Source organism: Lynx canadensis, chromosome D3 (genome assembly GCF_007474595.2).
Source record: "Lynx canadensis isolate LIC74 chromosome D3, mLynCan4.pri.v2, whole genome shotgun sequence".
In the NCBI taxonomy this organism is placed as follows: domain Eukaryota; kingdom Metazoa; phylum Chordata; class Mammalia; order Carnivora; family Felidae; genus Lynx; species Lynx canadensis.
The window spans coordinates 25,313,522-25,341,104 of record NC_044314.2 but is presented as its reverse complement, the minus strand read 5'-3'; the positions used below and the strand labels follow the sequence as shown (position 1 = coordinate 25,341,104).

General features: G+C 41.9%; 1 protein-coding gene and 1 pseudogene across 1 annotated transcript in view; both read right to left on the bottom strand.

The window, feature by feature from the left end:
- DYM (dymeclin) overlaps positions 1–27,583 on the bottom strand; it is a 350,411-nt gene that overhangs the window by 266,630 nt on the left and 56,198 nt on the right. The window contains 4 exon segments of the mRNA XM_030335687.1: positions 3,332–3,404; positions 19,307–19,399; positions 19,402–19,439; positions 20,406–20,499. Coding sequence (XP_030191547.1) covers positions 3,332–3,404; positions 19,307–19,399; positions 19,402–19,439; positions 20,406–20,499 — 298 coding nt within the window.
- LOC115527915 lies at positions 10,397–11,522 on the bottom strand (annotated as a pseudogene).

Genomic DNA, 27,583 nt, shown 5'->3' with positions numbered 1-27,583 from the left:
TGTTCCCCTTCCCACATTTGACCATATGTAACAGAAACCTGACCACAGTGGCTTAAGCAAATAAGTGTTTATTTTTGTCACTTAAGAAGAAATCCTAAGATAAGCCACCTAGGGCTGGTGTAATAGTTCCATAGTAACATTCATATCCCAGGCTCCTGGGACACTATTCTTCGCAGGTGGCACTCACCATAATGGTTTCAAGACAACCCAAGCACCGCCTCCGCATCCCAGGGAGGGAAGAATGGTAACGGACAAGCTGAAGGCCTGCCCCGCTCCCCCGCCCCAAACAATACTGGCCATCTGTTAGAAAAAGGGCAAGAAGGGCCATCAGAAGTGCAAGTAACTGTGTCGCTCACAGAGTTCACTTCCACAGGACATTGTCCCCTGTACCCTTCCCCACCCGGTGATTCCTCAGTTGCCTCAGCCCCACCTTCCGAGCTGCACATCATCAGACCAAGTCCCGACAGGGTTTGGTAGTTGTCGTTTCTAAACCCAGATTACAATTCTGGATGCTGGACCTGTGCACAACAGAGGCCGGGAGCTCGTTTTCCACAAACACCTGGTCTTTCCAGTTTGGGCCACAGGCAAGCAGCACACAGGTCCAGTGATATCACCACGTTAACTGAGATTCTGTCCTCATCAATCTCAAAATCTTTGTCTTTAAAAAAATAATTGGGGCGCACCTGGGTGGCTCAGTTGGTTAAGTGTCTGACTCGATTTGGGCTCAGGTCATGATCTCACGGTTGTGAGACTGAGCCCTGTATAGGGCTCTGCACTGGGCATAGAGCCTGCTTAAGATTTTCCCTGTCTCTCCCTCTGCCCCTCCCCTATTTGAGCGGGCTCTCTCTCTCTCTCTCCTCTCCTCTCTCTAAGTAAATAAATAAATAAATCCTTTAAGTGCGCCTGGCTGGCTTGTTTAGTAGAGCATGCAACTCTTGATCTCAGAGTTGTTAAGTCTGAGCTCCATGTTGGGTATAGAGATTACTTTAAAATCTTTAGGGGCACCTGGGTGGTTAAGTGTCTGGTTCTTGATTTCAGTTCAGGTCTTGATCTCAGGGTGGTGAGTTCAAGCCCCACACTGGGTTCCATGCTGGGCATGAAGCATACTTAAAAAAATTAAAAAATAAAAAATAAAATAAAAATAAATTTTTTTTTAAATAATAATTCTTTTAAAATATGCATTCTTGGGGCACCTGGGTAGCTCATATTGAGCTTTGGATTTCAGCTCAGGTCATGATCTCGCGGTTTGCAAGTTCGAGCCCCGCATCAGGCTCCGTGCTGACAGTGTGGAGCCTGCTTGGGATTCTCTCTCTGTCTCTCTCCCTCCCTCTCTGTCTCAAAAAAAAAAAAAAAAAAATTAATGAAAAAGACTGCATTCTCAATGGGTGATATTACCCGCAAGAGAGTGAAAACTGATTCTTCAGGGGTGAAAAAACTTCATAGATATTATAATGGTTTGTGGCCCTCCAAAGGGCCACAGTACATAAAGATATATTCAGTCTAGGGGCGCCTGGGTGGCGCAGTCGGTTAAGCGTCCGACTTCAGCCAGGTCACGATCTCGCGGTCCGTGAGTTCGAGCCCGCGTCGGGCTCTGGGCTGATGGCTCAGAGCCTGGAGCCTGTTTCCGATTCTGTGTCTCCCTCTCTCTCTGCCCCTCTCCCGTTCATGCTCTGTCTCTCTCTGTCCCAAAATAAATAAATGTTGAAAAAAAAAAAATTTAAAAAAAAAAAAAAAAAAGATATATTCAGTCTATCTGGGGTATTCAAATTTCATTTGTGGGGAGAAGCAATTTAAAAATGTCTAAAACTTTAGAGAGACAATTTTTTTTTAAACAAAAGTTGAGAGTAACTGCTTTAAAAGTAACATTTTATAGCATGCAAGAATTGCATTCGGCTGTAGTGACAGAAATCCAGTTACAATAAACAAGTATTTTTCTCATGAGAAGGGGTGAAAGTGGCAAGGGGGCACTGGTAGTTGATGACTTTGGTTCAGCAGCTCAATGATGTCAAAGCAGAATTTTCTGTGGGTCTCCTGACTCATGCAAAGATGGCCACACAATTCAAATTACCTGGTCCCACATTCCAGATAGCAGGAAAAAAGAGCTGTCAAGAAAAAGATACATCTCCTAGCTGAGGCAGGTGCCCTTTAAAAACCTTTACCCAGGGGCGCCTGGGTGGCGCAGTCGGTTAAACGTCCGACTTCAGCCAGGTCACGATCTCGCGCTCTGTGAGTTCGAGCCCCGGGTCGGGCTCTGGGCTGATGGCTCAGAGCCTGGAGCCTGTTTCCGTTCGATTCTGTGTCTCCCTCTCTCTCTGCCCCTCCCCCGTTCATGCTCTGTCTCTCTCTGTCCAAAATAAATAAACGTTGAAAAAAAAAAATTTTAAAAACCTTTACCCAGAAGTTCTTTGGGTTTTTTTAAAAAAATTTTTTTTAACATTTATTCATTTTTGAGAGTGAGACAGCACGTGAGCGGGGACAGGTAGAGAGAGAGGGGAGACACAGAATCGGAGGCAGGCTCCAGGCTCTGAGCTGTCAGCACAGAGCCTGATGCGGGGCTCGAACCCACGTACTGTGAGATCCTGACCTGAGCCAAAGTTGGACGCTCAACCGACTGAGCCATCCAGGTGCCCCTACACAGAAGTTTTATTGGAAGATGTCCCCTTACATCTCAGGGATCACACCTATCTTCAAAAAAGGCTAGAAATGGAAATCCAACCTCTCCAGAAGAGGTCAGGAAGTAAGGAAGAAGGGGAGGATGCTTGGTGGCTAACTAGCTGCCTCTACCACATACAGATTAGAGTCTCTCTTACATCCTACTTACAGAGCTCTGTAAGATATCGCTACGGAGATTAATTCTGTGCCTACCATTTGCTCAATATTCCTAAAGATCAGTTTATTTTCCCCTGAACATAAAATCCTTATTTTGATAATGCATAGTGAGAGTATAAATATTAGGCAAAAGATACAGATGAACTCCATGGATGTACACAGAGACATACATAAAACGCATACATAACAATACTACACCAGAGGGGCACCTGGGTGGCTCGGTCAGTTAAGTGACCAACTTTTGACTTGGCTCAGATAAGATCTCATAGTTGTGAGATCGAGCCCTGATTCGTGCTCCTCACTGGGCGTGAAGCCTGCTTAAGATTCTCTCTCCCTCTTCTTATGCATCCCTGTCCCACTCGCTAGTGTGCACAGGCGTGCTCTCTCAAACAAAAACAAAACCAAAACCCACACCAGGACCCACAAACTCTTTGACGTGATCAATTACCATCTTCAATATACAAAAGAAGATAAAACAAATCCCGGCTGAGCCAGAACTTACAAGAGCGGAATATCAGTGATTAACTGCATCAAACAACAGAGCAATTCTTCCAAAAGATCTTCAGAGTCAGAACCTGGTAAGACACATAAATGGTTTTTTAACAAAGCATAAAACAGAATTGAGCTTTTAGTTCAGTCTTCATTTCTAATAAGAATAACAACAGTTATGATTACATAAAGTCAGATGCTGTATGTTGACCTCTAATAAAATCCGAACCATGAGCAAGTTAGCACATACTACGATCTTCATCTAGTATAGGAATTTTGAACGTTAGCTATTAAGTATGTAACTTTTAACACATCAAAGTCTCTTATGGTTCTGTAGGGCGGCAGTTTTCAAATCTCTTATTTTACACCACGTTGTTTCATATAAAATCTTACACTAAAGTGAAATATATAAAATAGACCAAAAATCAAGCTGCTCTAGCTACTTTGTTTGCATGAGTAGAATACCTATACTTCTTCCCCCCAGTAAACACGTGACCAAACGCTGGATCTCCTTGATGGGCCCCAGAGCACCTTTCTGAACCCGTGGGGCTCCACAGATCACAGACCGAAACCCACCAAGAGGCCAACCACCCCTTTACAAGTAAAGAGCCAGAGGTAAAATGGCTTTCCTGAGTCACAGAGGAAGTGGCAATGGTAGGATGCAAAAGAAGCATCCAGAAGAAATGCTCCTCTGTCCCAAACTGCTCTAAGGGACCATCTCATTTCCAAAGTCAATCAAATCAGCAGCTCACGTGACATCTGGCTGTGGATGCTATCGACACCTACTCCTTCACAGAATTCTTTCTCCCCTCAGGTCCTACGACACCTGATTTCCAATCTACTTCTTTTTCTATTCGTTCTCAGGATCCACTTCCTTAGCATTTCTGTCGACTACTGCGGTGTTACTGGCTTCTTCTCTTCCTGCTCCCTATGTCCTCCTTCATCAACCATCACTTACACATGGGTGATTCCTACACCTGCACTTCTCCTCTTGGCCTCGCCACTGAACTGTTTATCTCTATATCCAATGGCCTACTGGCCATCTCCACCTAGATGCTTCAGTAGTACCCCAACTCCGTGTGTTCAAACCTGACCCCATCTTTCCCAATCCACCTATTCTTTCTACTTTCTTCTGGTGACTGCATCAAGAAGGCAGGGCCAAACCCAGACTATGCTCCCGTAGCTTTCTTAACCAATCTCTAGGTCCACTCTAGGCAGGCACAGCCTACCTCTCTGACGGTTCCTCTTTTCTGCACTCCTCGTCAGGCTTCTGTTACTTCATCACCTCAGCTCAGTTAAACCAGCTCACTAAACTCAAACTCACTCCTGATCTTCTTTCAATTCCCACCTTCAATTTTCCTCCTCTCCAACCCAGACTCCAGCCTGCTGCCAGACAGAGCTAACCCAACTCCTTCCTTTCCCTCTCCTGGCTTACTTCCTTTCAACTACTTTAAGCTGAACACGAGGCATGAGAAAAAACTCCACGTGCAAAAGTACCGCATGCCAGACGCTTCAAGACACAGGCCCTGTACCCCTTTCTACCATGACCCCTCCCCATTATTCACAATTTATACTCCGACAACAACACAACTTATATTCAGACCAAATCGGCTACCTGCAACACGCCATTTCATGCCTCCTCAACAACATTCCCTCTGCCGAGCCTGCCCTCCGACGATAAAAACCTGACTTTTTTAAGGGCCAATTTTTATCCATCTGGATCCTCCACGGCCTTCCTCTCCTCCATAAAACCCAACTCTCCTGCCTCACTCTGAGTAAAAATAATCATCTACAAAGCATCTTGCCTCATGCATGGGTCTTTCACTGCATGTGTTGGTTACATTATGCCCTGATTCCTGTTTCTATGTGGGAAGGCTCCTCCTGGATTCTGTACTTCTCGAGGATGAGGACTGACAAAGAGCTTCACACACACCATGTACACTAAAGACATGTCTGCTGAACTAAATTAACCCAGGCGTCTAGGAGAAATCTAGTGGTTATTTCTGAGGCATCAGCGCACTTGGAGCTTCAAAGTTTAGCAATTCTTTTTTCTAGACCACCATATGACCTGGTACTCAGAAATTATGAAGAAATTCCTCCCTGCCTTGCTACAAACACAACTGGAACAGTAACCCTCTGAGAGGTAAATGCAGAACTTGAAGAAAATACTAAATCACACTGACCACAACGATCAGTGCTAAAAAGAACACACAGCAAGAATCAAGTTCAATAACTACCTTAAATCTATTCGAGCAGTGCCAGGCTTAGCTCAACTAGTGAAGAAAGTAAAATTTGGAGATATGTAACACTGGTCTCTGAGGCTGCACCACAAAAAGTACACATAACTAAAATCCTTCTCATTGCAAAAGCCATCCAACATAACCCAAGTGAGCCAATAACCTACTCCAAGTTGATTTGCTGGCATACAATCTATACCCAATTCAAGCTTGCTGAAATGTCATTTGCTGGCTCATCCTACAGAATGGAGTGACACAGACCCAAGTAAGGACATTTAAAATCAATCATTGATTCCCTGAAGAACATTTCAGACCAAATCAGCAGGCCACTCGAACGGTGTCCCCTGTTCAGCCAAGTAGTCAGCAGTCTGTTAATTACAGAATGTGAGGGAACAAATGCTGAGGACCCACACATGGTTGGATTTTTTCCTTTCAGGGGTATAAACACATCTCATTCTCAACTCTTAACACCCTGAGGAGGACTTTGTATTCTATGTCACGTGCCATCCAAATCCTGACTTCGGCCAAGATTACAGCGTAGGTCAATTAAGGAGTCTATTCACAGCTTTGTCATCAACCTACCAATGAAAATGACAATAAATACATTTCATGCAAGTGAAATGTACCATTTCAAGGCCAAAACTCTAACAGAAGACAAGAATAAGCAATTTCCAGTTGAAATCTCAGACAACTTCCACTTCCTAAAACAAAATATCCCTACAGAATACCATATTCTTATGTCTGGGACTAATCTAGAAGCAGATAATTGTGTATCAAATGAAGATGGACAAGATCCGACTGCTTACCAGATCTGATGTCCAAGCAGTGTTTCTATCACTCAGCTTTCATTTGAGGCCAAATATCTTCCTTAGTGCCAATAAAAACAAGTAGATATAAACTCACCTGCCAAAAATTATAGTAACACTCATGCATTTCTCACAGGAAAGAGAATCTAGAAAGTCCTTGAAATCTTCAAGTCAGTGGCAAAGTAAATTGAAGTTCTATGAGCGACTTTGAAGAGATTCAGTGTGTTTACTATATTGTGAAGTTTTATACCCAGAGTTTTTCTCTCTTAAAGAGTTTTTTTTATTTACTTATTTATTTTTTAAATTTTTTTTTTTTTAACGTTTATTTATTTCTGAGACAGAGAGAGACAGAGCATGAATGGGGAAGGGGCAGAGAGAGAGGGAGACACAGAATCGGAAACAGGCTCCAGGCTCTGAGCTATCAGCCCAGAGCCCGACGCGGGGCTCAAACTCACGGACCGCGAGATCGTGACCTGAGCTGAAGTCGGACGCTTCACCGACTGCGCCACCCAGGCGCCCCTCTTAAAGAGTTTTAAATTGCCTCTTACAGCTTCAGTCAAATAGGCTCATATTTTCAATGTTAGCTTCTCTGGGGTAACATTCATAGCTAATATTTACTGAGTACTCTACCCTTTGAGAGGCACTGTGCCAAGCATTTCATTCCTTATTCCACATTAATCCTGACAATAGCTTTTTCTGTTTTTTAAGATTTTATTTTTATGTAATCTCTACACCCAACATGGGGCTTGAACTCACAACCCTGAGGTCAAGAGTTGTACAGCCCACCAACTGAGCCAGTCAGGCACCCCCCCGCCTGATAATAACTCTTCAGAAGTAGATATGATCATCACCATTGTATTACAGACAAAGAAACCAAGGGTCAGAGAGGTCAGTTTACTTAGAGTAAGTGGTAGAGACTAGATTTGAACCCAAATCCAGACGGACTCATAGAAAGAAAAAAAAAACAAAAACAAAAACAAAAAAACAAACAAAAACATTATGAATGATTTTTAAAGACCTGTTTCTACACAAAGTTGGAAAAAAACCTGGTCCAACAACCCATGATTCACTGAAGACCCTAAATACAAACCCCTGGTAAATGAATGAGGCGAGAGATATGAAATACCCTGTGTTAGGTACACATGAAGGTGATATGTTACACATTCATGAACGCATACTGGAAGTCTTTGATTTAAATATCCCATTCAGAAGGGCACCTGGGTGGCTCAGTTGGTTGAGTGACCGACTCATGATCCCAGAGTCGTGGGATCAGGCCCCGCGACAGGCTCCACACTGTGGAGTGTGCATAAGATTCTCTCTCTCTCTGCTCCTCTCCCCTGCTTGTGCTCACTCTCTCTAAAAAAAAAAAAAAAAAAAAAAAGAAGAAAGAAAGAAAAATAGGGAATGCCAACTGGTGCAGCCACTCTGGAAAACAGTATGGAGGTTCCTCAAAAAAATTAAAAATATTAGACACAGCAATTGCACTACTAGGTATTTATCCAAAGGATACAAAACTGATTTGAAGGGGGCACGTGCACCCCAATGTTTATAGCAGCACTGTCACCAATAGTCAAATTGTGGAAAGAGCCCAAATGTCCACTGACAAATGGGTAAAGAAAACATGATGTGTATATACCTACATACAATGGAATATTACTCAGCAATCAAAAAGAATGAAATCTTGTCATTTGCAACAACATGGATGGAACTAGAGGGTATTATGCTAAGGGAAATAAGTCAGTCAGGGAAAAACAATATATGATTCCAAGAAACAACACAGATGAACAAAGGGAAGGGAAGGAAAAATCAGACAAAAACAGAGAGGGAGGCAAACCATAAGAGCCTCTTAAATACAGAGAACAAACTGAAGGTTGCTGGTGGGGTGTTGGGTAGGGCGGTGGGCTAAATGGGTGATGGGCATTAAAGAAGGCACTAGCTGGGCTGAGCACTAGGTGTTGTATGTAAGTGATGAATCACTAAATTCTACTCCTCGAAACCATTATTATACTACATGTTACTAACTTGGGTTTAAATAAAGTTAAAAATTAAAATTAAAAAGAGAAAACTACCTAAGTTAGAAATAACCTCAAACAATGAATAAATAGAAACTGTTATTGTGAGTATTATGCAGAACAAGGCCACTGAAATCCTACTTCTATACCAGGGGTTCCCCGTTTTGAAGCCCTAACCCTGCTTCTCTGGTCGCTATGAGTGACGCCAGGGGAAGGAGCAAAGACCAGATGACAGCCACGGTCCCTTCCAACTCCAGGCATCTCCACTTGACACTGAGCTGTTCAGTCCCCATGCAGTACGTGCTAAAACACCACACGCTCCTTAGGGAGGGAACCAGAGGAGAGCAAGATACTGTTAAAATCAAATACCTTCCACCAAAGTAGGAGGGGAAAGGGAGAGGGAGAAAATCATGAAAAAGCACTCACTCGAGGAAGAGGGAAAGAAACATCACTAAAGGAAAACAAAGCAGGAGCCAGAGAAAAACCTATGGGTCATTTAAATCAGGTAGCATGGAAATATTAAAACACAGAGAGCTCACTGCTGTTTCCTTTTGCATGTAGAAAGCTGCCAGTTTCTAAATGCTGCTTAAAGCCACACCGTGCCAAACACAAGTATTAAAAATATAATCAAGAACTAACAGAGCCATATGCCACAAACAGGTTCCCAAAGTGCCTCAAAAGCTTAGAGCAAAACTGACTTCCTTAAGGTGGAGGACACATAAGCTGGATTGTATTTACTATAAACTTATATTCAGAAACCATGGTAAAGTCTGTAATTGGCAGTTTTATTTGTGAAACTAATACTGGAATTATTCTAAATTTTTTTAAAATTTTTATTTATTTTTGATAGAGAGAGACAGAGCACAAGTGGGGGAGGGGCAGAGAGAGGCGGAGACACAGAATCCGAAGCCGGCTCCAGGCTCCGAGCTGTCAGCACAGAGCCTGACGTGGGGCTCGAACTCACTGACCACGAGATCATTACCTGGGCTGAAGTCGGACACCCACCCGACTGAGCCACCCAGGGGCTCCTGGAATTATTCTAAAATATTAAAAATCATATTGAAACTTCTAATGAGCAAAATCGAACATGCTTCTATAAAATAATCATAACTTAAGGAAAAGCAGATGGACTCACTCTTTTCTAAAATGAAAACTGATCTACATTTTAATGTATTACACTATTTGTAAGCCTGTGCCCCACACATTCCAATAAAATCTGCAATCATTCCGGCTGCCTGCTATTACTACAATCAAATGGAAATGTTTCTAATTATACTCAAGGATAATATAGTCTTCCAGGTTTAATAAAATACGCCTTTTTTATTTCTCAGTTGAGTATAGTATAAACACTGTTGATAACAGAAAAGAGTAGAAAACGGTTTTGTGGTACATTGTAAAAAGTTTAGAACCAGATTTTAGTGAGTAACCACTAACTAGAATATACATGCGACAAGGTATTGTACTGCATAATACATACTTAGATTCTAGGCCAATTGAAAGTTCTATCCTCTTAAATTCTACTTTTGTTATTTTTTTGCATTCAATTTATACTAAAAAAATAAGTAAATGTACCTACTTCTACCACCCCCGATCCCCCAATCTGTTCTTTCCATCTATGAGCCTGATATATGTATAATATTTTTTAGCTTCCACATATAAGAGAGATCATATGGTATTTGCCTCTGACTTATTTCACATAGCCTAATGCCCTCAAGGCTCATCCACATTGTCGGTAAATGACAGGATTTCGTTTTTTATAGCTGAATAAAATCCCATTGTGTATATATACTACATCATCTTTGTCCACTCATCCATCAATGGACACGTAGGTTATTTCCATATCTTGGGTAATGCAAATAATGCTGAAATGAACATGCAGGTACATACATTTTTTTTAATTAGTGTTTTCCTTTTTTTCAAATACCCAGAAATGGAACTGCTGGGTCATACGGTAGTTCTGTTTTTAATTTTTTTGAGTAATCTCCATACTGTTTTCCATAGTGGTTACACCAACAGTGTGCTGCATTCCCACCAACAGTACACAAGGGCTCACCTTTTCTCCACATTCTTGCCAACACTGCTATTTCTAGCCTTTTTTGACCAGAGGCATTCCAACAGGTGTGAGGTGGTATCTCACCGAGGTTTTGATTTGCATCTCCCAGATAATTAGTGATGTTGAGCATCTTTTCATGTACCTCTTTGCCATCTGTCTTCTTCGGTAAAATGTCTATTCAGATCGTCTGCCCATTTGTAATGATTATTTTCCCTATTGAGTTGTACTATATAATACATAATACATATGTGTGTATATATTATATATAGTGTGTATATATGTACATATATGTGTATATATATATTTATATTTATAATAGTACTATGGTTGATTAAGCTGTGCCTTAGTACAGATGTTGGGGCCCCATGGCACTCCTGAAGTAGAAAGCCCAGAATTTCTGCCAATTGTTCTTGAGCAATGACACCAGGAAACTGACAGCTGTTGTATGCAAGCTTATCATCTATAACGTTCATGCCAGACACAGCACCTTCTTCATCTGGAATTTGATCGTGGACTTCACTTCATCCATTCTGGCCACCATGTTCTCACTGTGGGTCAACAAGGAAGGGAACTTGCCAGCCTTATTAAGTCCTGGGCCCAGGATTCACAGGATCTGCTGGATCAAAGATTATGAAGCCAAAAGGCATCATACTTCTTGGCCAGCTTCTTGCCTAGTTTTTTATTCCTGTTGAGTTCTTCAGCACATCAATGTCCATGTGGGGAATATCCACAGCCTTGGCCTCATCAAGCGTTGCTGGTCCCCCAAACACATACAGAGAACTTCAGGCAGGGAGTGGACTTAAGCCCAATGGTGCCCAAGAAGCATTTGTCCTTCTGAGAGCCACAGATATTCAAGGTGATATGCAGCTCGACCATCTCCCAAAACTTCCAGGACCCACGCTGGTTCCCGAGCAGGACTTCCCGCACTGCCTCGTAACAGGGTGTTACGGGAGGCTTTGCAGCTTGTGGTGCCATGCACTGCAATAACCCGAAAAGAGGTCAAAAACTGTTGAATCCTTAGGCTTTTTTGTTGTTGTTGTTAAGTAAGCTTTATGCCCAACTTGGGCTTGAACTCATGACCCTGAGATCAAGAGTCTATGTTCCACCAACTGAGCCAGCCAGGCGCTGAGTCCTTTTATATTTTGGATATTAGCCCCTTATCAGATGTATGACTTGCAAGTAACTTCTCCCATTCAGTAAGTTGCTTTTTCATTTTCTTGATGGTTTCCTTTGCTGGGTAGAAACTGGTTAGTTTGATGTGGTCCCACCTGTTTATTTTCACTTTTGGGGTCAGATTCAAAAAAGTCATCTCTAAGACCTATATCAAGGGGCTTACCACCTATATTTTCTTCTAGGAGTTCTATGGTTTCAGGTCCTACATTCAAGCCTTTAATCCACTTTGAATTAATTTTTGTGTTTAGTATGAGATAGGGGTTCAGTTTCATTCTATTTATTTATTTTATTTATTTTTTAAGTTTACATCAAAGTTAGTTAGCATAGAGTGCAACAATATTTTTTTCAGGAATAGATTAATGACCCTTACCTTTAGCCTATCCCCCCTCCTACAACCCCTCCAGCAAACCTCTTGTTTGTTCTCTATATTTAAGAATCTCTTATGTTTTGTCCCCCTCCCTGTTTTTATATTATTTTTGCTTCCCTTGCCTTATGTTCATCTGTTTTGTATCCTAAAGTCTTCATATGAGTGAAGTCATATGATATTTGTCTTTCTCTAATTTCATGTAGACTAATACCCTCTAGTTCCATCCACATAGTTGCAAATGGCAAGATTTCATTCTTTTTGATGGCCGAGTAATATTCCATTGTGTGTGTGTGTGTGTGTGTGTGTGTGTGTGTGTGTGTGTATACATACCACATCTTTGTCCATTCATCCATCGATGGACATACGGGCTCTTTCCATACTTTGGCTATTGTCAATAGCGCTGCTATAAACATTGGGGTGCATGTGCCCCTTCAAAACAGCACATCTGTATCCCTTGGATAAACACCTAGTAGTGCAACTGCTGGGTCGTAGGGTAGTTCTATTTTTAATTTTTTGAGGAAACTCCAGACTGTTTTCCAGAATAGCTGCACCAGTTTGCATCCCCACCAGCAGTGCAAAAGAGATCCCCCTTTTCCGCATCCTGGCCAACATCTGTCATTGCCTGAGTTGTTCATGTTAGCCATTCTGGCAGGTGTGAGGTGGTATCTCATGGTGGTTTTAATTTATATTACCCGGATGATGAGTGATGTGGAGCATTTTTTCATGTGTTGTTTGGCCATCTGGATGTTTTCTTTGGAGAAGTGTCTATTCATGTCTTTTGCCCATTTCTTCACCGGATTATTTGTTTTTTGGGTGTTGAGTTTGATAAGTTCTTTATAGATTTTGGATGCTAACCCTTTATCTGATGTGTCGTTTGCAAATATCTTCTCCCATTCCTTTGGCTGCCTCTTAGTTTTGCTGATTATTTCCTTTGCATGCAGAAGCTTTTCATTTTGATGAGGTCCCAATAATTCATTTTTGCTTTTGTTTCCCTTTCTTCCAGAGACGTGTTGAATAAGAAGTTGTTGCAGCTGAGGTCAAAGAGGTTTCTGCCTGCATTCTCCTCGAGGATTTTGATGGCTTCCTGTCTTAGGTCTTTCATCCATTTTGAGTTTGTTTTTGTGTAAGGTGTAAGAAAGTGGTCCAGGTTCATTTTTCTGCATGTCACTGTCCAGTTTTCCCAGCACCACTTGCTGAAGAGACTGTCTTTATTTATTCCACTGGATACTGTGTCTTGCTTCGTCAAGTATTAGTTGGCCATACGTTTGTGGGTCCATTTCTGGGTTCTCTATTCTGTCCCATTGATCTGAGTGTCTGCTTTTGTGCCATTTCCATACTGTCTTGATGATTACAGCTTTGTCATACAGCTTGAAGTCCGGGATTGTGATGCCTCCAGCATCAGTTTTCTTTTTCAAGATTACTTTGGCTCTTCTTTTCTGGCTCCATACAAATTTTAGGATTGTTTGTTCTAGCTCTGTGAAGAATGCTGGTGGTGTTTTTATAGGGATTGCCAGTTTCATTCTTTTGCACGTGTCTGTCCAACTTTCCCATCACTATTTACTGAAGAGACTGTCCTTTCTCTATTGTATATTTCTGGCACCTTTGTCACGAATTAAGTGACCACATATGCGTGGGTTTATTTTTGGGCTCTCTATTCTGTTCCATTGATCTGTATCTGCTTTAATGCCAATACCACACTGTTTCGATCACTACAGCTTTGTGATATAGTTTGAAATCAGAAAGCAACCTATTAGTAAAGTTTAATGATTCTATTCCACTGATAACAGAAAAGAAAGAGAGAAAAAAGAAATATCACAAAACAGTATTGCCTAATGTAAGGCCAAGAACAATTCAGGAGGTCCTAGAAGCACTTTTATTTTTCTGCAAAGACAGATTACAAATCTTATATGCTAAATATTTCAAATAATAAATCCATGCTTTCTTGAGTTCTTTTTCCAGCAACTGTTTTACTTGCTTTTTACATTACTCAACTAATGAAATTAAACTGTTAAGTTTTATACTAAGACAAAAATAAACCAGACAGAAACACTCCCCTACCCACTACACAATTTCAGGTTTACCTCTTGAGCTACAGCCTGCTCCAGGCCCTAGAGGGTAGCTCAAGCAAAGAGAAGAGAACAGTGAAATCCTGCTGCCATGGGAGCCAAAGCACCTCAGCCATCTGAAAAAATTCAAAACTAGTTTCAAAGAAGGGAGATTTACCTTTACTGCATTTAGTTAAATGAATTCATCATGGATTCTGAAGGTACTTCCAAAGAGTCTCAAAAAGGTTTTCAGCCAGAGGAGAATGAAAAGGAGAGTAGTTACGTTAGAGAGGTATGATTATGGATTATTTTTTTAATTTCCACCAATATTCTATCCTTGATCGTCTTTTCCTTGCTTTGGTCTCTCACAAGTTGGAAGTTTTTTTCAACTGCTCAGGACCCTTGGTTCCCCATTTGCTTGCCAGAAGGAAGCCAATGTTAATAGAACTTCTGCGTGCACAGGCACAGCCTGCCTCCAGGGGGAGCTTCCAGAGCTGTTCCATTGAGGGACACCCAAACAAGCATCTCCACGTCTTTTCCCTGTTTTGGGTTCATTTTCTCCAGAAGAGTATGCATCAACCTTCGAGATAATGGGTACAACCCCAGTGCCCACATTCCTGGAAGCCAAGTCAAGATGCCTCACTTCTCCATTTGTAGCGTTTGCTCTTAGCCCTGTTCTCAGTAGACCACCCCTCCACTGGGCCAGGGAGCCCCCGTATCTTGGTTCAGCCTCTTGGAGAAGAGATTCTAGTGTTTTTTTTTTTTTCTTTTTAAATAGGCTTCCTGCCCAGCACAGAGGCCAATGTGAGGCTTGAACTTATTATGACCCTGAGATCAAGACCTGAACTAAGAGTTGGACACTTAACCGACTGAGCTCCCCAGGTGGCCCAAAGGAGGGGGGGTCTTGGGTGGTCTCCTGACTGCGCAGAGCTGGGGAGAGGAGCTGGGCGACCCACTGTTTCTTTCCATCACTCCTCCTGGGTGTCTGCTTCGGAGACAGTTCCAACTCCTCAGCCTTTCCAGGGTTCTATGGCAAGAACTGGCTGTTTCCTGGAGTTCTCCAAACCTGAAGGCATGTAGCCTTCTTCGGCTTTCACCGATCAGTTGAGTTCACCATTACTCCACTTTCCAACTTGCGAAACGTTAACACTGTGTTCCCCCTGCCTCCTCTTTATAAGAAATCATGACTTTCTAACAGTGCTTTTACTGATGTTTTATTGGGGCTTCAGAAGAACGCAAAGATAAACATGTAGTTTCAATCCACTATGCTTGAGGGCAGTATGATTTTTTAGAATAAATTTTATTGAACTAGTTTATGCCAAGGAAACGTGGTTAAGTGAACCTTTGCATGGACCCGACAAGCTCCAGTGTCTTTTCTACCTACTCTCTGCACAGCCATAACTGACCACCACGCTCCACATTCTGCTGTCCCCAGCTCTTGGCACATGACCCATGTCCTTCATCCCCTCAACGCCCACCCACACCACCACCTGCTCACAGGCACACATGGTATGCTCCTTCAAAGCACCCCGCTCTGTGCTCTCGATCCTAGCGTCCCCCACTTCCCTGGGCTTTCGTTTCAGCTCGTTCCCCCCCTCTTTTTTTTTCTTCTCTCTTCAGTCTCTCAATCTTCAAAGCTTCTTCCCTCATTTATTTTTTTTTAATTTTTTAATGTTTATTTATTTTTGAGAGAGAGACAGAGAGAGAGAAAGAGACAGAGCATGAGTGGGAGAGGGGCAGAGAGAGAGGAAGACATAGAATTCGAAACAGGCTCCAGGCTCTGAGCTGTCAGTGCAGAGTCTGACGCGGGACTCGAACTCATGGACTGTGAGATCATGACTTGAGCCAAAGTCGGACATTTAACTGACTGAGCCACCCAGGCACCCCAGTTCGTCCCCATTTAAAAAAAAATGTAAAAATGTTTGTAAATAAACTATAATTGCCTTCCACTGGGGGCAATATTAGTGGAGTAGTTACTCCAAAGAGGCCTCCTATACAAAACAAGTAGTTCTTGGCTAAAATAACTCTTTTTAGTGCATTGATGGGCTTCCAGAAAGTAAAGGAACTCTCTAAGGACCCTTGCACCATAACCAAAAAGCACAACCACAGGCGAACAAACTGGCTTGAATCCAGAGTAAAACACTGGGCAGTAAACAAACTCTAAGGGTAGGGTGACCCTGATGATGAACGATGGTACAAGGCCGCTACACCAGGTTGCCACTGGGAAGCTGAACCTGAGATGTCACATTAGGCCCAGAACCTCTGGAGGAGGCTTAATGGCCTCGGGTGATGCAGCCCTAGATCCCTCCAGCAGCAAATGCAAATCCCTCCCTGATTTGGGGCCTCAGATTAAGATCCAACCAGCAAAAGCTCACAACCAACATCCTCAAATACATAAGGAAACAAAGTGTTTGCAAAAACAAATTATACATGCAAACCCCTCAGGACTTCAAATATCGGATTTAGGAGATGCAAAATGTAAATTAAGTATCGGAGGTAATGGAAGATGATACCGAGAACCACAGGACACTAGGAGGAACAGAACTCACACAGAAGGCAAAGGGGAAACAGAAACCGTTTTGTCGCGCTTCCTGGTTTCCCCTAGGGCTAGCTTTGTCCCCTCTGACTATTCTCAAAGGCAGGGAAGAGCACCAAGAGTTATAGGTACAAGAGGATACAAATTCTCCGCAGCAAACAATTACCGCATCATCCACAGCCTGTGGGGACATGTTCACCGAGGACATCCTCACAAATTTCTGTTACAAACTGGGAGCTTACTGACAGTCACATTAGCCTCAGAAAGAAGGCTTCCCTGAACATGCCAGCAACATCCATCTCGCCGCAGCAGTTTGACAAGGAATTGGAAGAAAAATCCTGTAGGGTGTGGTAACCCGACCATCCTAAAATCCCACAGCTGACTGCGCTTAGTTGTTTGTAGACGGTCCTGTACTTCCGTCAATTCAACCTTCAAACAACCAAACTGCATACTATCTACACCTGCAGCCTTCCGCATACCTAATGCGGATATGCACATACAAGCTGATAAATGGATGTTTTTAGGTACCGCATAATGAAGTCTTTTTTTTTTTTTTTTACCATTTAACAGTATGTATGCAATCACTTAATTTTATTACTTTTATAAACTGTAAAAAGACATTGATAGAAAATGTAAAAACGACTTAGACCACTGACAAGTAGAAATGTCAAGGGGTGCCTGAGTGGCTCAGTTGGTTAAGTGTCTGACTTCGGCTCAGGTTATGATCTTGTGGTTCATGAGTTTGAGCCCCGCATCGGGCTCTGTAATGACAGCTCAGAGTCTGGAGCCTGCTTCGGATTCTGGGTCTCCCTCTCTCTCTGCCCTTTCCCTGCTTGCACTCTATCTCTCTCTCTCGCTCTTTCTCTCTCTCTCTCTCTCAAAAATAAATAAAACATTAAATTTTTTTTTAAATTTTTTAAGTAAATAAAGTACAATATATGCATAATTGTTTTGACATAAAGCAAAACAAAGTGTTGGGTTTGTAGGTTCTTGGCTGGCTTAGCTCTCAGGCCCCATGAAGCAAACATGCACTCCATTCCTGCTGCTACCCCTTTGGTGGAAAGGTTTGCACCTCCCCGACTAGGGCTGCTTTGGCACTTTCGGTACCACAAAAACGAAGCCTAGCATTAACAAAATTAACACACGCCAGACAGAATTCTGATTAAAAGCTCTGTTTAAACATCCATGTATGTTTAACAAATACAGATTATCACAGTAGTAAACTGAACATATTTCTCTCTTAAAACTCATAATCAACATATAAAACTCTAGGTAGGGGGCGCCTGGGTGGTTCAGTCAGTTGAGTGTCTGACTCCTGATTTCAACTCAGGTCATGATCTCCTAGTTGATGAGTTCGAGCCCCACTCTCAGCAGAGAGCCCGCCTGGGATTCTCTCTCTCCATTTCTGCCCCTCCCCAACTTGTGCTGTCTCTCTCAAAATAAATAAATAAATAAACATTAAAAAAAAAAAAAAAACCCTAGGTAGACAATAAGTCTAATGAGAACAGAGACATGGTTTTTTAAGTTTGTTTAATTATTTTGAGAGAGAGAGAGCGCGCACACACGCACACACACGCACACACACACGCACACACACGCGCGCACACACACACAGGGGTGGGGGAGAGAGGCAGTCCAGAGAGAGAGGGAGAGAGAATCCCAAGCCGGCTCCCTCCGGGCTGTCAGCGCAGAGCTGCATGCAGGGCTCAAATGCACAAACCCGTGAGCTCATGACCTGAGCTGAAATCAAGAGTTGGACGCTTAACCAAATAAGCCACCCAGGCACCCCTAGAGACATATTTTGAAAAATGAGTCCAGGATAAGCATCTGACTTTGGCTCAGGTCATGAGCTCACAGTTCATGAGTTCGAGTCCCATATCAGGTGAGCTCGAGCCGCGCTTCAGGTAAACATAAGCCCCACTTTGGGTGAGCCCCACTTCTCTCTCTCTCTCTGCCCCTCACTCACTTGCACCTCTCTCTCTCTCTTAAAGAAAGAAAAATGAACCCAGAACCAGGAGCAACACTGCCTTTGCAAACCTCAGAGAGAAGTCAGCGGGAAGGGTAGATACAAAATCCTATACTCCCTGTATTTCACATAACAATCCCTTTCCGCCCTTCTACTTTCCAGGCTGTAAGTTTTCATGCTAAGACATAAACACCATCTTGAAAACTACAGGCCCTCCTAACTACTGCCCCCCCCAAAAAAAAAAAAGTAACACAAAAACCCAGCAATATCAAGAGAAAACGGCAACATTTTGCTGTGTCTTCAGAAAAAGACCGCACATTTCGGCATCATAAAACTGCCCTTAAATGTTATTTCTGATCAAGTAGACCCAAAGAGCCAAAGACTGCTGCGTCCTATGAAAGTAACCTTCAATATGTCTAAAATCCGTACTTCTGATTGGTTGTCTCCTTTAATAATGTATTCCCCTAGTAATGATACTTAAGTTGACAACCCTGTTTTCTGAAAGGTGTATTTGTGGTTTTTAATTTTACTTTCCATATGCGTCAGAGTCAAAGTAAGTAAAAGCTTTGCTGCTACCGGCTTCCTTATTTCAAAAGAAAAAGGAAAAAAAAAAGAACGTTGAGAGCTCTGGCTCATTTAAATATACGAGAAAAGGGAGTGACAGCGTGCCAGGTCGTTTAAAAATGAAAAGGGAAGACAGAGAGAATTTTCAACACTATGCTTTGATTCCTCAGGTTTCATCCTTCCGTGTTACACGTGCTCTCCCTGGAACATCTTCAAAGGCCATACTTACTGTAAGTGCCAGGAGATTTTTCTTCGTACGTGAAATGAAGTTGCAATTCCTCCTCTGACATCTCACAGATGAACACTTTCAGCAGACAGCAATAATAAACAAAGCGTTGTGTGTCTGCCAAATGAAGATGTGGCTAGAAAGGAAAGACCAAACCACACGGGAATCAGCACCTCATCAGGAGCACGGGCACCATGCAGTTCATGATTTCTCGGTCGTTTTGCCCATTCCGTTTGTAATATAAACACAGCGTCCCTATCTTTTCATGGCTAGTGATATCACTCTATGCCAATCCACTTCATGTTTCATGCTGTACATTTTACTTAGTGAGTCAACCTAACAAAAATATTTTCGTTAGGTATGGCTGCTCTTTGTTCTTAACTTCGTACTTGTCCCACACGTGGGCAGGGCAAAGAAAAGCGAAAAAAAATTTTTTTTTAAATATAGTAACATAAAGACATTATATGCAAACACACGACCAAAATTTTAAATGGGGCACTGCCAGCAGCCTAGGACAATAGTCACTATTTGTATTAGTAAGCAGAACTCAACAAGAAAAATTTAAATTAGATTCAATATAATTTGTTTGGAAGCAAAACTGGTTTTAAAAAATGCTTGAGGGCATCAAAGATTAACCTTCCAAGGCATCAAATATAAATTTTAATATCTACATTAGCTATACTGGAATTCAAATAAAAATAAAATTATAATATCTAATCAGAACTTTCTTTCATCTACTAGGAAAGGAAGAAAGGAAACAGATGTGGAATGAAATACTCAAACTTAGTCATAATTTAAACTAGGTATGAACAGCAATAATAATGGGGGGGGGGAAACTATCTTTTTTAATAATAATTACATTGCTATTAACCTTCTTAAGGAATGTATTTCTGAAGATTGTCTGAAATGCTGAAATCAAACAGATTCCAGAATTCATAACCTCACCACAATGACTTGGACAGTAAATTATAACCTCTCTTTTACTTTTTAATAATGAGAATTCCTTTATAGCTTTCAAAAAGACCATAATCCATTTCCACCAAAAAATGAAAAATACTCATATTGCTAAATATAAAGAGAACGATTTAATCAGCCAGCTTACTTCTGACATTCTGCCGAAAGTTTTAGTTCTTTGGTTCTAGAAAGGAAGACCTTAATTAGCGCACCAAGGTTTCCTGTTCGAGGATTGTTTACAACTGCAAGAAGATAAGGTTTTAAAAAGTTAAAATTAAAAACTGAAATCAAAGTGAACATATTAAAACACTTATAAAACCAAGCTGTCAAGCTGAAGTTGCTCACAGACAAACCTTATGACCAACTTCACATCTGATTAGGAAAAATAAACGATGAGAGAAATTGGCTGGTCTTAATTTTGAACAAAAGTGATTGCAAGGGGCGTCTGGGTGGCTCATCAGTTAAGCGTCTGCTTGGGCTCAGGTCATGAATTCCTCGGTCCGTGAGTTCGAGCCATGCATTGGGCTCGCTGCTGTCGCACAGAGCCTGCTTTGGGATCCTCTGTCCCTCCCCCTTCTCCCCCACGTGCTTGCGTGCTCTCTCTGTCTCAAACACAGATAAAAAACATTTTAGAAAATTAAAATGATTTGCAAACTGAAAATGAATGGAAACAATAGGACAAAGTAGCCAATTCATATCAGTCAGAAATTCAAAACTGTAAAGAGAGAATAGTTGATACATAACTCAATTTACACACACACACACACACACACACCACACACATTATTTCTCTTTAGAAAAGCAAATGTTAAAAAAAACTCAAAAAAATGATTCCCAGTATACAGATACAATCAACTGTACAGGCAAAAACTACTCTGTTTGGGATCATCATAAATCATTCTACGAAAACAGACACATAAAGCACTATGGCCGGGGGGAGCTATTTTGATCAAATACAATTTAAAAGAATTTGCTCAAGAAGGTTGTTTAAGTTCAAAGGGGGGCATTTCAGCAAGTATAGCCCAAAGAATGGAGCGGATACAGTAATGAGAATCAGAAGATCTGTTTCTAGATCCAAGGCTATAATTAACAGAATATAAACGTCAACAAATTACTTTTCTTCTCCAACCTGTTTTCCTCATCAAGCAACAGGTACACACACTGACCAATATACAGTAGTGCTCTACACATATCACCGTCACCAAATCCTCAAAACCAACTATGGATAAGCACCAATATCACCTCCATTTCACAGATCCTCACGTCTCTGTTGTTACCCGCTCAAGGACACATCCTTGTCTGCTGGTTACAATCCCTGGCTCTAAAATGCTGTGCTACACCAACCCTCTAATCAAGGAATCAGACTTAAATGAAGATATAAAGCTGTAATCAGGCTGCCCAGTAAGACACACGTGATGATTAATTTTACGAGTCAACTTAACTGAGCCACAGGATGCCCAGATATCCGTTAAACTTATTTCTGGGGTATCTGTGAGGATGTTTCTGCATTTTAATTTTCAGCTGAGTAAAACAGACGGCCTCTCCAAAGTGGGCGCACATCATCCAACACATTAAGGGCATGAACGGGACCGAGGTCGGAGGAAGACTGAATCCTCCTCTGGCTGACTGTTGAACTAAAACGTTAGCCTTCTGCCCTTGGACAGGGACGTACAACACTGGCTCTTATGGTTTTCAGGCCTTTGGACTTGAATGGGAATTCACACCATTAGTTTCACTGGGTCTCTGGACAACCTTAATACATCACAGAAGCACAGAAGTTAAGAACCCATCAGAGCTAAAGAGTACTATGCTAAGTGAAGTAAATCAGAGAAAGACATTACCATCCGATTTCACACATCCTATGTGGAATTTAAGAAACAAATGAGCAAAGGGGGGGAAAAGAGAGAGAGAGGCAAACCAAGAAACCGGCTCTTAACTACAGAGAACAAACTGATGGGTTACTGGCGGTGGTAGGGGGGAAATAAGTGATGGGGATTAAGGAGGGCACTTGTGATACAGACATGCTGAATCACTGTATTGTAACGCCTGAAACTAATACTACACTGTACGTTATTTAAATACACTGTATGAATTTAATACAAACTTAAAAAAAAAAAACAACTCATCAGAAGGAAGAAACCATTAGCCAAAAAACTTTAATTTATTGATGAAGAAAAAGAGACCCAGAAAGGTTAAGTGTTTGGGCCCAAAGCCAACAATGTTAGTGACAAAAGTCCAGTCTTTTTGCTTTACGAACGGTTTTTCAAACTGAGAGATTCCAGAGTTCTGAATATTTTGTTTCTCTTTCGAAATGTAATTTAACTATCTTGAAAAACAGAAAATGCAAACGCTCAAACACATTGGCCTCTGCTGCCTGAAAAATTCATTAAAAAAAATTTTTTTTAATGTTTAGTTTATTTTTAGAGAGAGAGAGAGAGACAGAGCACGAGCAGGGTGGGGCACAGAGAGAGGGAGACACAGAATCCGAAGCAGGCTCCAGGCTCTGAGCTGTCAGCACAGAGCCTGATGCGGGGCTCAAACTCACTAACCACGAGATCAGGACCTGAGCCGAAGTCAGGGCTTAACTGAGCCACACAGACGCCCCAGAAAAATTCAGACCTGACACTTATCTTTTGCTGCCATCTCTATGCATACATTTGAACTTGTTGAAATGTGTCAAGATTTGAAAGAACGAAGTTTTCCAGAACTGTTAAAAATCCAGGTAGGCACATACATGCATAAAAAAAATCACACATGGGAATAAGTACACCATTACAGCATACCTGCTCGGTGCTCAATAACTGTCAAGTTAATTCAGGTCAACCTGCTGGGAGCTGTTCTTGTCACAGCTTGAGTCAATGCAAGTTACAGTGTAACTTTCTCTCTGCAATAAAGCGTTGCGGCACCTTGCTACTCCAAGCGTGGTTCAGGGACTGGTGGCAACAGCGTTATGTGGGGAGCCTGCCGGACACAACAGAACCCCAGGGCCACCCCCCTGCACCTGCTGAAGTTACAGCGCTTCTCAAGGCTTAACGTGCCTTTAAATCACAAGGCACTCTTAAAGTTCCAATTCTGATCTCGCAGGTGTCGAGGGTGACCTAGAGAGTCTACACACTGCCTCCCAGTTGGTGCTCCTGTGCCGCTGACGGAGAACCCACTGTGGGCAGCAAGGTGCGACACGTGCAGTAAGTCAGGGCGGGGTTTTGTCCGGCTGTTATAATCAAGAATAGGTATGTGATTAGATGTCAAATCTGTCAGTTACACTTTGAAATAAAAAATTTCCTGCTTCTCTTTCAAGCTTTGGGGCTTAATGAAAGAATATCCTGAGATTTCAGGATACACTGTGTAAAAACAAACAAAAAAAAAACCCACAAAAAGTTAATGTTTGCAAGTGCATCTCTGTGTGAATTATTGTTACCTAGCTACTGTAAACCGAAACAAAATACCGAAACAGGGGCACCTGGGTTGTTCAGTTGGTTAAGTGTCTGACTTTCGGCTCAGGTCAGGATCTCACGGTTCGTGGGGTTCAAGCTCCGCGTCGGGCTCTGTGCTGACAGCTCAGAGCCCGGACCCTGCTTCGGATTCCGTGTCTCCCTGTCTCTGTGCCCCTCCCCTGCTCGCGCTCTCTCAAAAATGAATAAACGTTAAAAATAAATTTAAAATTAAAAAAAATACCGAAACAAGAGGATATGACTACAAGCATTATTCAGAACCCCAGCTTCACAATCTTGTGTTCATTCAAGGTCCTTTATTACTGAATGACTTCATAAGTATTGTTTGAATTTATAAACGGTTAGCTATTTAAAAGCAAACAACAACAAAAACACACTGTGTTGTTGGGAACAGCAACCAGCTACTACTACCGTGGATACCTTTTCTTTTCATTCATTCATTCAGCATGTATTATTGAGCTAATTCTACGTATGGACCCAGTACTCTTCAGGTACTAAGAGATACTCAGGACGCACAGTCTTAATGCAGCTGACATTCTAAAACATTTCAGTTTTCACACTACTCTTAGACAAGATGCAGACAGGGAAATAGACTATAAAACAAAGTACACTCCCTGCTGTTTCAACAACAATACCCAATGGTAGACTCAATATCCAAAACACCTGGATGGAATTTAATGGAATCAAAGTTAATTGGTAAAAATCAAATATGATGTTCAAGCTGAATAAGCTAGAGCAGAACAGGGAATAACTGACAGGAAGGCAGAAAAGCATAACAGATTAGACCACAGAGTCTGCCTAGGTTCAAATCCCAGCTGCACCACTGACTAGCTGTGACACCTGGCAACTTACTTTCAGCCCCCCACCCCATGCCTCAGTTTCCTCAACTGTAAAATTAAATACATGGCCCTTAAATTAAAACTAGCTCATTTCACTCTAGAGTTTTGAACTTGTAGCAATCCGTTCATAGCTTTTGTGTAAAGAAGAGACTTCCCTATCTCTACAGAGTTCAAGCAAAGTCTGAATAACATTCAGTAAAGTTATTATAAAGAAATTTCCATCTGGGTAAGAAAGTTGGACTTGCTTCCAGACCCTGAAACAACCTTTCGCAATATTTCACTAAATACCCAGTCCCCAATCCAATAATATACAGAAGCTAGGACGAGACAGGTTAGCAATCCATGGGATGCACTCACAAAATTTATTTGTGGGAAACTCTACTGCCCACTTTCTTCAATACATAAATAAATAAATAAATAGGGGAAAAAAGAGAGAGACAATAGCAGAAGGAACCTAGCTATGAAAGAATCATAAAAACGTATCAGCCAATAACAACATATAGGCTTTATTTGGTTCCTGAGTCACATAAACTAAGACAATCAGAAATTTGAACACAACACTCAGTGGTTATTTTATAATGTTAAAAATGATTTTCTAGGGGTCCCTGGGTGGCTCATTCAGCTGAACATCTGACTTCAGCTCAGGTCATGATCTCACAGTTTGTGAGTCTGAGCCCCGCATCGGGCTCTGTGCTGACAGCTCAGAACGTGGAGCCTGTTTCGAATTCTCTGTGTCTCCCTCTCTCTCTGCCCCTCCACTGCTCACACTCTGTCTCTCCCTCTCTCTCAAAAATAAATAAACATTGGGGCGCCTGGGTGGCGCAGTCGGTTAAGCGTCCGACTTCAGTCAGGTCATGATCTCGCGGTCCGTGAGTTCGAGCCCCGCGTCAGGCTCTGGGCTGATGGCTCGGAGCCTGGAGCCTGTTTCCGATTCTGTGTCTCCTTCTCTCTCTGCCTCTCCCCCGTTCATGCTCTGTCTCTCTGTCCCAAAAATAAATAAACGTTGAAAAAAAAAATTAAAAAAAAAATAATAATAAATAAATAAATAAATAAACATTAAAAAATGTTTTTAATTGCTTTCTAGTAAGATAGTGGTATTGTTTTCCTTAAAAAAAACAAAACAAAACAAAAAACTCCTCTTAGGGGATCTATGCCAAATATTTATGGATGAAATGACATGCCTGAGGTTGGTGTCTAATATGCGAGGACGTGCTCTCTGTTTGTCGGCTTTTCTGTACATGTTTCATACTTCCATGAATGGTTGAGAGATATAGATGAGGCCTGCCCATTAGCTGAAAATGAGTGAAGTCAGAAGAGGAACTTATGGGAGTTTATTACGTTATTTGGCCCGCATTTCTAGAAGCGTGAAACCTAAATATCAAACACGTTGAAAATATACAACAAGACAGAAGTTCACACAAATGCTAATTCCAGGCAGACAGTCCTTCTCCCCACCAAAACAGAGAACACTTGAACTACAGAGTTTATAGAACCGATGAGTATTTACTTGGTAATCAATGGACGGTTAGCAAGGCTAACCACTTGAAAGTAACTTTAAGGACAAAATCTCCCCCTCTCTGTCTACTCCAACAAGAAAACTTACGTTACTCATCCCATTTCCTACACTTCCCTCCTACTTCCTACACCAACTCTGAGGCTACCCCACCCCCACCCCGCTGAAAACAACTAGGGAGAAATAAACACGCCAGACACAGAGCAACATGCACTAGAGGGTACATGTACAAAAAAATGTTGACCCAGATGTTCCTTCAGGGAATTTTATAATTCTCTCCAAAGCCAAGGAGTAAGGGTAAGAGAAGGTCCCATTTAAACCAAGCAAAACCTACACAAAATAAAACCTTCCTGGGTTCTAAAATTAGGTTAGAAAACAGCAGCAGCCTGCCTTCAAGCTTAAATAATAGCAGATTCAACAAGCACCTACAGGATCCACACAAGGAACAAGGTTAATAACAAGGTGTATTTACACCCTCTCTGACAGCAAACAACATACCTACATGGGTACTCTCCGTGTGTCTACCCTGCTTTAGTTTTCTGAAGAGACACAGCATATGAAAGTAGGTCTGTTTATTTCTGGTCTGATTCCCCTAATGAGACAGAGCCATGAGGTCAGGAATCTAGGTCAGTCTTTTGCGCCAGAATATGGAATATATTATGCAATATATGGCACAGTATACAGAATAGAGCCTATAATATTGTAGGTGCGCAATAAATATTTGCTAGTTTCATGAATAAGGAAAAACAAAACAGTAACAACAGAGTAGGAACAGGCTATGGTAAACCTTCAGAGGAAGAACTGAATCAAACTATCAAACAAGGGGGCGCCTGGGTGACTCAGTCGGCTGAGTGTCCGAATTAGGCTCAGGTCATCATCTCATGGTTCACGAGTTCGAGTCCCACTTCAGGCTCTGTGCTGAAGCTCAGAGCCTGGAGCCTGCTTCGGATTCTGTGTCTCCCTCTCCTCTCTGCTCCTCCCCCACTTGTGCTCAGTCTCTCTTAAAAACAAATAATCCTTAAAACAATAAATAATAAACTATCAAACAAATTTGAGTAACAAGCATCATCATGGAAGAAGAGAAAATCGACTATTTTTTTTTATGTTTATTTATTTTGAGAGAGGACAGAGTGGGCAGGGGAATGGTAGGGGCAGGGAGAGGGAGGGAAGGGCAGAGAGAATCCCAAGCAGGCTTCACACTCAGCACAGAGTCCAACATGGGACTCAATCTCACGACCCTGAGATCATGACCTGAGCTGAAATCAAAAGTCAGACACTTAACCAACTGAGCCACCCAGGTGCCCCTCAAACGTCTATGGAAGGAAGGAAGGAAGGAAGGAAGGAAGGAAGGAAGGAAAAGGAAGGAAGGAAGGAAGGAAGGAAGGAAGAGAAGAAAGAAAGAAAGAAAGAAAGAAAGAAGAAGAAAGAAAGAAAGAAAGGGGGCCCCTGGGTGGCTCAGTTGGTTAGGCATCTGACTTCAGTTCAGGTCATGATCTCGCGGTGCGTGGGTTCGAGCCCCGTG